This window comes from Haliotis rubra, unplaced genomic scaffold (genome assembly GCF_003918875.1).
Source record: "Haliotis rubra isolate DU_JTF1 unplaced genomic scaffold, ASM391887v1 Scf266, whole genome shotgun sequence".
Lineage (NCBI taxonomy): Eukaryota > Metazoa > Mollusca > Gastropoda > Lepetellida > Haliotidae > Haliotis > Haliotis rubra.
The window spans coordinates 73606-85588 of record NW_025766736.1 but is presented as its reverse complement, the minus strand read 5'-3'; the positions used below and the strand labels follow the sequence as shown (position 1 = coordinate 85588).

The 11983-nt window shown below is 39.7% G+C and overlaps 1 protein-coding gene across 1 annotated transcript in view; it reads left to right on the top strand.

Moving 5' to 3' along the window:
- The first annotated feature begins 952 nt into the window (after positions 1 to 952).
- Positions 953 to 11983, top strand: part of LOC124280372 (thiol S-methyltransferase METTL7B-like) — a 47530-nt gene continuing 36499 nt past the window's right edge. The window contains exon 1 of the mRNA XM_046716280.1: positions 953 to 1080. Coding sequence (XP_046572236.1) covers positions 1006 to 1080 — 75 coding nt within the window. The 5' untranslated portion in view covers positions 953 to 1005. The remainder of the gene's footprint in view (positions 1081 to 11983) is intronic.

The window sequence follows — 11983 nt, the reverse complement described above, 5'->3', positions numbered from 1 at the left end:
CAGCCCATATGCCTCTCAACGAAAACAGCCCATATGTCTTTTGATAAAGGTGCTTCGAATTATATTTCCATTACCAAAGATATTTTAATCAAACTGCACCTACGTTGCCTCATCAGATGCAGGTAACGTGATGTCTAAATGAGCCGAACACGTTCTATCCACGTTCACACTTCATGTTGGCATGGAACGCCCATCAACATATTTCTTTAATTACACGTACTTGGAGATGGGCACACAAGCCAATCTGGAATTTCATTTGAACTTATCCAAGCTGATCCCGACGCTTCGGGATGTTAAAATAGATCATGAAGTGATTTATGACATGAAGCGAGATTTGTTTTCTGATGAAATGACATGGACTGGCATATCTTGTGCTGCTGACATTTAATTATGCAAAGGAAATGAAGGATTAGATGTGGGGTTACATACACAGAGACTGGGTACCGTTATCGACCTTCACGACTGCATAACCGGTTCACTGTTGTTTGTGCTGAAGGTTATTCTGCTTCCGTGTATTTCTGAAAACAACATCACAACGATAGCATCTCTGTGGTAAAGATAAACCTGGAATTAACCTGTCAAGATTAGCAATCCATAACCCCAGAAATTGATGCTTTAGGCAGGTGTAAAGTCGAAGTTTATCTAGGTCAATCATTATCTGAATTATTTATTCGGGCAAAGAGCATCACTCAAGGGATGACGGGATGAGGTCGGTAATAGTAATACTAATACTGGAAATTTATATAGTGCTAAATCCAACTACTCACAGCGGTTGCTCAGTGCAGAAACTTTGGAAGCGGGGTAGTAGCAAATCAGTTAGGAGAAAGGACTGGTAGCTCAGTGTAATGATGAGAGGAGGAGGGTAGTAACTCAATGTAAGTGATGAGAGGGTGGTGAATTCAATATAGTATGAATATTAGATAGGAGTGATGAATGTTAGGAGTATCTCTCCTCTCTCCTCAATACTCTTGAAGAGGAAAGAGGGTAGACAACTCTGTGTTTGAGATGAGAAGAGGGATGGACGGCTCAGTGGTCGCAACAGAGAACAGGGTGGCAGATCCAAGACTGCGAGGAGAGAGGGTGAGTAGGCAGTGACGAAGTAGCAGTCTGAACAGTGGTAAGGGTTACAGCAGACCAATTATTAACTTTCTTTGATTTAACACATGTAAAATATTAGGTTCAGCAGTTATTTTGAATATGTAACAAAAGATGAACTACGTGTAACCACCTTCATCAAAACGTAAACAAACAGTCGAATACTGATCAGAAAGCAACATATTACAACTACGTGTAGCAACCTCTATGAAAGTAGCACAAGCATGCACTAGAATGGAATTGTTGGTGCTAAACTGTAACAAATGTGTTAAGAAGATAATTAATGCCAAACGGTTCCTGTAAACGCCATGTATACATGTCGTGCTGCCCTCCATACTGTGATTGCTTCTACAGCCATTGCAAGTCACTACATAATACATATAGTTCCTGGAATCCTTGGAATTGTCATCAGCTGGCCAGAGGCTTGGGGTCTGTGAGGTCCGCTGCCCAATATTAATGCGAGGAATTTGACGGCAGACAGACTTGTGATGAGAGTCAGCAGATTCAGCCTTCTTTGCCCTCTCATACCAAAGTATATTTTTACACGTAGTTCAATAAATGTTTCAGGGCTTTTACAATGTCAGCTATTACGTCGGATTGTTGCATGTATTGTAGCAATGTTCAACTAAGAACATTGGTAGTTGATGTTTTACAAGTTAACGGATCATTTCAATACTTTAGCATTGGATCTGTATTCGTATTACGTATAGCAGACGTTGATCTTTGTTCAAACTTGTAACTGTCCACTCATGGTAACTGTCTTCAAATCAGATTAGAAAGTTGTGGGTTTTTAAAAAGCAATAACAAATTACTGTCTGAGCACGTTTTGTTTTTAACAGTGATAGTTACAGTTCATCGACCATCACACCATCCTCGATTGTGCAAGAAATTATGTAATCCTCATATGATAATTATCCTGGACCTATCATTACCATTTAGCATCGTTAGGGAAACGACTCCGCCCCCTCACACCTCTCTTCAGTAAGATACCAGACTGTCGCCCTTTGATTTTATTTGATTGGTCTGCTATTTTGTGCGCCGTGTCAGTTGAATCAGACTATGAGAAGCTGTAGGAGATGCGGACCCTATCCTACAAGCTATAAACTGACCTTTCGGCAATGTGTCTTGAATGATCACACTATTTACTGTACCACCCAACCACTATAATACAATCACGGCACGGCACATAACCTGAACATCCATGGTGTGTATCGTTGGTTGTATACAATATGCATGTAAAGCCAGAGTAGGAGAACGTCATCCTGTTGACACTAAAATAAACGTCTTGGCAATTACTCCATTTTCAACATTGTCGGAAATATACTCTTTCCAATCCAATTGCTACAAATCGTGCCCGGAGCTTTCACAATTGAATACAATGCACTTAGGAGACAAAAACACTCCAGTCCATTCACAAATAACGTTCCTGTGGCCTACTGATGCCTTTCTTCACATTCCAATAATGTCTTTCCTACCGCACGTACTCCTCTTTTTGAAATGTACTTTTTCATACTAATCACATTGACATGAAAACATGCTAAGCCATGATCATTTGTTGAATGTTTCAACAAAAGTAACTACCCACAAAATGATTTTTGGCGAGCAAAAGCTCCCGAGTATGTGCATTTAACTGTAGCATTTCTAACGGCATGTTTTTCCCAAAATGTTGTTAATGCATTTATTGTTTAGTGAAGGATCTTGTACACCGCTGAACAACTAAAACTATAAAAAAACAAGTAAATTTGTAAAAGTTGTGTTTTACGCGACAAGAAGAGGTGGTCCATCACATGGTTTAGCCAACTGTCCCTTGAAATAGACTGACACCTACTCGAACTCCACCAGATGCCCATATCCTAGAAGACGATGATACTAAGAGGTCATGGGAAAATCTGGGCCACTAGATGGGTGGTAGGGCTCGTTGGTTGATATCTAGCGTGTTGTCGATGCTGAGTACTATATAGGCTGCTGTCCCATAGCTGCAATATTCCGATTGTCAAGCTTAACAACAAAATGACAACTCGAGATACGTCCTTTATCACAAAAATGCAGCCAGCGCCGCAGCAGGATCGGAAGCGTCAGGAATTTAACAAATGTGCCCATACCGAACTCCAGAACTTGTTTGACCACCATTACATTTTGGAGTAGCGGTATCGGGTGAAGAGGGTCCACCTCTCTCCGAACTCATTCTAGTTTCCAATTGGATTACACCAGGTACATTAGGTTGTATACCACGCAATCAACTTGAGAAGCAGTTCTTTTTCAGCTTCACTGCAACACTTCAGAGAGTTTTTCGTGTGTTGGATTAGTTTCGTGACGTCATTGAAGTCACAAAAATCCCCTTTTTCCATTTGAATCGTTCAAAGACATGTATTAGTTTCGTGCAGGGAAAATACGGAAAAACCCGACAGTTGAATTTAATATTTGTAGAATTACAGTAGGGAGGCAGTGCTTTGATGATTTAATTCAATGCGAGAAATCATCTTCTGAACAACTTGGGTGGTCCCAAGTAAACAGGTTGGCTGACGCCATAGTACAATATCATGCCACATGAAATAAATGTATACAACAGAACTAACAACCTCACACGCCTTGTTGCAACTGAATCAGCTGATTTGTTTGGCGCTGGTGGATTTTACAACCCTTCTGACTCTTTCGATGAGAGAAGAAATGGGCCTAACGATGAATACCTTTTGGTGTCGTGTTTAAATTTAACGGCCTTTGCTGAGGCATATTGAAATTCCAGGTCGCCCCTCTCAGCTCTAGTCCAACAGAAAACCGCCGTTTCAGTGGTGTTACATTCGTGGCTACCTCTTGAGGGTTCGAATGGTGAAGAATGTTCTTTGTTAAGTCCATTCTCAGGACAGCTTTCCTCTGCTGTAGCAAACATTTCTGAAGCTAGACTGATGCTTCCCTATGGAAGATCCTCTGATGAAGTATAAGGAAAATGTTTCTACTTGAAGAACCGGTATCTTTCGGACAACATGCCTCTGATGTTATATGATGATACTGTCTGCAGTTTGTTCCCTGTGGACATGTAAATTCCGATACTGAGTAAATATTACAGAACCTATTTGCAGGTACACCTATATTAAGTATCGGCTGTCGCGAAGACTGCATGCCAAAAATAAGTACATCGTAAATTCAATCCAGTCCTCCCAGGCTGCAATGATTAAATTCATTTGAGCAAATGTTGAAATTGAACGCATCCTGTCCAACTTTGTTGGATGCTCAGATTTGCCACAGAGATCACCTTCTGTCGCCCTACAGGAAGAAAGGTGAGGCGAAGCTACATACGGATTTAACAAATGTCTAAATCTCCTGAATGCCAGACTGTCTTTCTCAAGTGCCTCTCTGGCTCTGTATGTAAACATTCGGATACACAACAGTTCCAGCTCTCATCACCGATGTACATTTTTCCCCAAATACTTTCACACACTTCTACACTGCAAATTAGCCGTTGCTTCATGCTTACTGCTTTATGAAAGCCTAATGGCGCAAAAACATTTTGAACAGAAACTACTTAATATTTAAGTTTTTTCTCAAAGTCCCGAGTTTTTTTCCTTTTTGATTGTATTTTAGATATTCTTATTAGCTTTTGCTTGTTTTATGTTTATAGAAGCCTAGATATTTCAATTGTTTTCTCATAAGTAAAAGTTTTAAAAATCTTATAGAAAATATCGAAATTACGAGAAAATAATCGAAGTAACGAGAAAATATTGAAAATTCCACTTGGTGTTTTGAAAGAAATCTGAAATAACGAGATAAACTAAGGTAAGATAATGCTAAATACATTAAAATTGTAGTCAAGAGAAAAAACAACACGAAATTGCGTTGAACTTGAAATTTTAAAGGCTTTTTAGGATGTTCCCTCAACACGTTCATATTATCATTGCACAAACTAACAACCTACGTTGTCAGCAGTTTAGCATATGTGGGTAAACTTGAAATATCAAAGGCTCCTTAAGATGTTCCATCAAAACTCTGGACGTTCAATCTTATCATTGCACCTCCTTTGTAGGCAGTTTACTATATGTTTCTGTCAAACGTGGGTAAATGTGCATTTGGTTTTATTCCAGATGTAAATACATTTTGTTATATTAACGAATATGATCCTGTAACCTTCTATCCGCGTTGCTCGTTGGGATGCATAACACTTCAGCAAAGCATCAAACAGTTTTACATGTCTTGGATGAGAGCGTTCTTGCATGTGAACATTAATAGCAAAGGTGAAGCGAAAATTACAACCCCATTGACAGGAAAGTTTATTGTTCCAGTGCAGCTCCGCCATGTAAAAACAATATTCACATCAGAGTTCAACATGCATCACCAAATCCATACCAAATAGCGTCGGCTCACCGTCTGGAACTGGCTGAATATTCCTCGTGTTTATTTCCACCAAATATATACAAGTAGATCTAGTTCTCACAGGTTTGTGGAACAGTGTCAGACAAAAGAGGCAGTTGTGACGATTTGACGTTATCGGGTTTGCTTTAGACGTCGGGAAAGCATCGTTTACTCCAATCCGATCCTTCACACTGTCGGGATGGTATGCCTAGTATCAAGAGATGAAAGTGTTTGGGCGGTAAATGCTCCGCTACATTGCATGGGGACTGCTGTTGCTAAGTTACATGTGATGAAGGAGGCGGGTTGCAGAGCAGGGAGTGTGTGTAATAACACAGCGACTCATATGGTACAACCTTTCCAAGCCGGATACTTATTAATAGATAGGTGCTATGCAATGGCAACGATTGCGAGGAAATGTTAGAGTTTGGTAGATGGCATAAGGAGATATGACATATGGCATTGAGTCGATGTAAATACACAAGCTAAAACAAGAGAGTTAATGTAATTGTTTAGGTTTGCAAACACATTCAAAACATTTGTAAGAACCATTAGTTGAAGTTGGAGCTGAAGTGGAAACTTGATATAGATACACTTGTATAAATGCTCTTATTTGACGTGGGTGGGAGATGAGGGTGGGTTGGATGGACTTTCTGCTTGTAATTAACAGGAGGCCCCAGACGCGCAGTAATACGGAAAACAGAGTTGCGTCACTTGGGCATGCCAGGAACCTATGATGGTGGGTTCGAAATCATGGTTCGCCCTGATTATATTTCTCCCCGTAAGTGTGAGTTTCATCATGGTGGTAATCGTGTGAGATCTGCATCACTTTGGGTTTTCATTCCACGTTAAGCTCAATCTCTCTGACATAACCGTGACACTATGCAATGCATGACTCTCTCACTTGGTTCAGAACCATTCAGCTAATTGCAAGCGACTAATGATGTCGATTAAGACAAATTTGCTTGTCAATTGATTTAATAAAGAATACCATCCGAGACACAGTATAAATTCAGTTTGTCTTAAGGCTGCTTGAACCGTTATCAGTTCAATATTTGTTTTGGTGTGTTTCATAGTTTAAAGTAATGTTACATATGTCATGCTTCATGTGTGAATAACTTGGAGCTGTAAGGCTTCAAAAATATATTTCAGTGATATTCATTGAGGTAAGTCCCACACGCTGCATCTGGGTTCCTGCTCTTTTGTGAGGCTCAGGACAATCAGTTGATCCCAGAACCTTAATCTCTTGATGCAAGGCATACCATCCCGACAGTGTGAAGGATCGGATTGGAGTAAACAATGCTCTTCCGACGTCAGAAGCAAACCCGATCACGTCAAATCGTCACAACTGCCTCTTGTGTCTGACACATTTCCACAAACATGTGAGAACTAGATCTACTTGTATATATTTGGTGGAAATAAACACGAGGAATATTCAGCCAGCTTCCAGACGGTCCGCCGACGCTATTTGGTGTGGATTTGGTGATGCATGTTGAACTCTGGTGTGAATATTGTTTTTACATGGCGGAGCTGCACTGAAACAATAAACTTGATTGTCAATGGGGTTGTAATTTTCACTCCACCTTTGCTATTAATGTGTTATGCCGAAGTGTTATGCATTCCACTGAGCAAGGCGGATAGAAGGTCACAGGATCATATTCATTAACATAACAAAATATATTTATTTCAGGAATAAATCGTAATGCACATACCCACGTTTGACTGAAGAATACACTAAACTACCTACAAAGTAGATTATTACACAATACAATCATATGAATGTTCTGATGGAACATCATAAGAAGCCTTGAATGTGTAAGTTAAGCATAATTTCATTTTTTTTTTATCTTGACTTCAGTTTGTTTTTAGATTTATCTCATCTTTTTCAAACACTCGAATTATCAGTTTTTCTCTCGTTATTATAAATTTCTTTTGAAAACCAAAAGGAATCTTCAATACTTTGATTATCTTTTCGTAATTGCGATACTTTTGTCGAAAATTCGAGTGTTGTTTAAAAATGATTCTTTAAAAATGAACTTATAAGAAAACAATTGAAATTTCTAGTTTTGTAAAAACATAAAATGCCGACAAAATAATAAAAATAGCAAAATTAGAATCGATAAAGAAAAACCTCGAAAGTTTGTGAAAAAAAACAGAATATTGAGGAATTTAGTTAGAAAGATAATTTATACCACCAAAGTGTTGCCATTAGGCTTTCGTACAGCACAAAGCATGAGGCAACAGCTAATTTTCAGCGTAGAAGTGTGTGAAAGTATTTGGGGAAAAATGTACATCGGTGATGAGAGCTGGAACTGTTGCGTATCCGAATGTTTACATACAGAGCCAGAGAGGCACTTGAGAAAGACGGTCTGGCATTCAGGAGATTTAGACATTTGTTAACTCCGTATGTAGCTTCGCCTCACCTTTCTTCCTGTAGGGCGACAGAAGGTGATCTCTATGGCGTATTTGAGCATCCAACGAAGTTGGACTGGATGCGTACAATTTCAATATTTGCTCAAATTAATTTGATCATTGCAGCCTGGGAGGACTGGATTGTATTTACGTTGTACTTAATTTTGGCATGCAGGCTTCACGACAGCCGATACTTAATATAGGTGTAGTCGTCTAGTGCAAATAGGTTCTGTAATATTTACTCTGCATCCGAATTCACGTGTCCACAGGGAGTAGACTGCAGACAGTATCATCATATAACATCAGAGGCATGTTGTCCGAAAGATACCGGCTGTTCAAGTAGAAACATTATCCACATACTTCATCAGAGGATCTTCCATAGGGAAGCATTAGTTCGGCTAGAGAAATGTCTACTAAAACAGAGAAAAGAAGTTCTGAGAATGGATCTAAGAATATGTTCTAATATTGCAAGAGTTAGTTGGCCTCGAGAAATGGACAGAGAGTCTAAACCGTGTGTCCTCATGCCCAATATATTTAGAACTCGCAGGTTAATGAACAGAACGACTACATAATCTGTTCTCATGTTGGATTTGCGAGTAATGAGTTGTCCAAGTGGAATGAACAGAACAACTCCATCATGCGACCTTATGCTGAATCGAAAGTGGTTACTTGTTCTCCAGGAATAACAAGAACAAGTAAACGATGTGTCCTCATGTTGCAGAAATGTTCCCCCGCCGAGGAGTGCACAGGACAAATGAATAATGTGTCCTCGTGATGTGCTGCTTGTGGGTGCCTCGAGGGAACAGCACAAGCATCACAGTCTCCTATGTTGATCGGAAAGAAATTGTCCTCGACGACACAGGAGAACAGGTAGACACATTACCCAAATCCTTCATCAGATGGATGTCATTGGGAAATACGTCGAAAAGACTAGACACCTTATTCCAAAGACAATATCAGGTAGAAGTTGTTCTTGGGGACACAGTATCTTTGTACCTCATTCAGGCGAATACGCCCCTAAGAATACAGCATGTCACAATATATGAACAATATGGCAAAGAGTAGTATTTCCCTGAGGAAACAGAACGGCAAACGAGACACAATATCTAAGTGCTGAAAAGAGAGAATTGGTCCCGAGAACACAGCAGAGCAACAGACCCAATTTCTTAATCTCCTATCTGAGAGACCTTTCTTCTTGTATCAGGGAGAAGTTGCCTCTGAGGTAACAGCTTCACAACAAAACCCGTGCTATACAGCTTTCTCGATGGGGAATTGTCCGCGAAGAATCAGCAAGATAACGGAAATACCGTTATAATGCTGTATCGGAGAGAATGTTTCCTTGAAGAAACAGAAAGGCAAATGAGACACAATACCCAGATATTATATTTGCATCTGGGAAAATGTGTCCCTCGGGAAACGATAGACAACAAACACACCACCTCAGTGCTCTACCAATGGTGTGTGTGGCCTCATGTATAAGTACAGCTTAACATCTTTATTCATATACAATCCACTCTTCTATTTCCCCTTAATTAGTTTCGGAATGAAAAATCAACAGATATCAGCACCTTCACATATCTTACTTTACGGCTATGTGTTTAAAGCATTACACGTATAAGAGAATACATAAGAATGAACTTACAGACGTTCATTTGATGCTTATCCCATTTGCGTTGCTCTTTTATCATTAAGCACACATTCCTGCACGGAATTGTATTGTGTACCTGACACGTAAAGGGAAATTACATTTTATTTTCTATTGTTTAGTTACTTTAGCAAATGTTTTCTCACTTACGGAAAGACTTAAAGCCTTTTAACACTTAAGCATAGTTTTAAAGGGTACCTGGTACAGTTACTGTACACTAGTTTTTCAATGTATAGAGCCTATCCGAACCAGTTCTTCAGTCACTGTGAAGGAGTGGCCCGGTAACCTAGAAATTCAACGAAGCTGAAGCTGATGTGCCATATTGTTTGAAAAATGCTTGCTTTGGAAATCGTCGGACAAGACTAAATGATATTTTCTTTGCTGCTAACATTTGGAAATCTCTCTCTTGAGGCATATCGTTTAACGGGTTTTAGTTTCAATACCATCTTTGCTCCATGGCTGTACTGAATGCTGAGCCCATGGATTCTGGTAATTCTATCCTTTGGAGAGGCAAGTCTAGATAAGAGGACAGTCTAAAGACCCCAGTCTGTTATTTATCATTTTTTAGAGATTAACATTTAAACTATTATTTTTTACCTTAGAGACTTGAGGAAGTCTGTTTCAATATGTATGGCCACGTTTTTACTGCTTTTCAGTAGTCCGATAGCCCTGTGTTGAATTGATGTGTTATTTGGAAGATACACATGCATGATTCTGAAGCGTGAATCTGGGATAGCGCCACTGTCAGAATTTCATATTGGCGTGTAATTGTACGGGGGATTTATGGTATTTACCCAGACCCCGCGATACCACAGCTATATTATGACGTCTTGCTGCATTTCATACTTCCTGTACTCTGGAAGAAATTGGGAAGATGGTTTAATTATCATCTTAGTCGTAGTCCATTTGAAGGTTCGCTTGCCTATCAAAGTACCAGTCATCCTTAACACCAACTGATCCTGATATTCACCATCGTTACTACCACGGGCCTAATCTGGTGAAACACAACAAAATATATTATGCCATCATTCATTGTTTTCCCTTTTCCCCTGTATGCATGTGTTTTTTTCTGGTAACAAGAGTGATTCTGCTACTGGTTGACAGAATCAGGGTATTTAATATCGTTTCCTTCAAATCAACATTCCGGCGTGTGTTTTTTTAACAGTCTAAATAATGACACAGCTGATGCATACTTGTAACATCGTCACTGATTAATTGGAGTTAAAATCCATGGCTGCCAGCTGAAACAAAACATTGTGTTTCCAGACTATAGGCATTAATATACGATAATACGGCAAGCGACCCTGACTGGCAAAATAAACATAGATACATGAAAAAAACACGTAACATTTGTTTACTTCAGCAAAACCGTTTTCGAACGCTGGCTGACAACCGCAATGATACGTGGTTATTTTATGCAGTACCACAATTGGGCTCATGTTATAAGTCAGATCTCGCAGGTCATCTGTAGTTTACACATGACGCTGTAAGAATGAATAACAGCAGATTGAACATAAAATTGTTTCACGTCTATGTGAGTTGTATCCATCTGTTTAGAGTGGGAATAGCGCAATATATACATCATCATGTCATTGTTATGATAATCATTTATTATGGTAATAATTTATATAATTCATAACTCAACGAACTACAAGGATTACAACAAGCTTGGCTAACCTGGTTTACATCTCTGACCATGATGTGTGGTATATGGGATCATTAGCTTGTCGTCGAGTTTAGTTTGTTAACTTAGAAACTGAATGAAATATTGCTGAAGAATTCCTTCACTTTTGCTCAGGTCTGGTTTGCCACGTCGAAGATCCAGGTTCGATTCCTCAATAACACGTGAAGCTCATATCTGGTGTCCCCCCGCCGTGATATTTCTGGAATATTGCTAAAAGTGGTGTAAAACCATCCAACTCACTCACTCACCCTGGTTTGGTGTAAAATGGATATGGTGTGCATACAGTATGTGTTTTACCAATCTTCTACTTGTCACAGATCTCAGAACTACATCAGCAACCGAGTTTATGTGTTGAGAGGAGAGGAGCTTCGATGAAGACGACCGACCTGAAAAATTAAACAGAAAGCTATATGTTTGCTGCTCAGGACGGTTCACTTCCCACTCGTAACCGTAAATGTGTGGTGTAGTGAATCTGATGAGACTGTCCAACATCTTGTCAGCTGATGGGCGTAAAGCCATACTCACCATCAGCTAGTCCACAGTTCCAGGTGCCAGATTCACGAAACGGGTGTAGCGTTACGTCAGTCTCAAGCCTATGTTAAATACAAGTAACGCTACGATCGTTTTGTGAAGTGGGATCCAGGTCTGCTCCAGACTTACACCATCCGTGCTACTGATGACTCCAGACAGAATCTCCAACTCTTCCCGCACCCTCATTTTAACCCATCAATACCCTGACACTGCGATTTTATCCGACGCAGACCACACAAATATACTGAGTCAAAAAAGATACTTCACAAAATGTA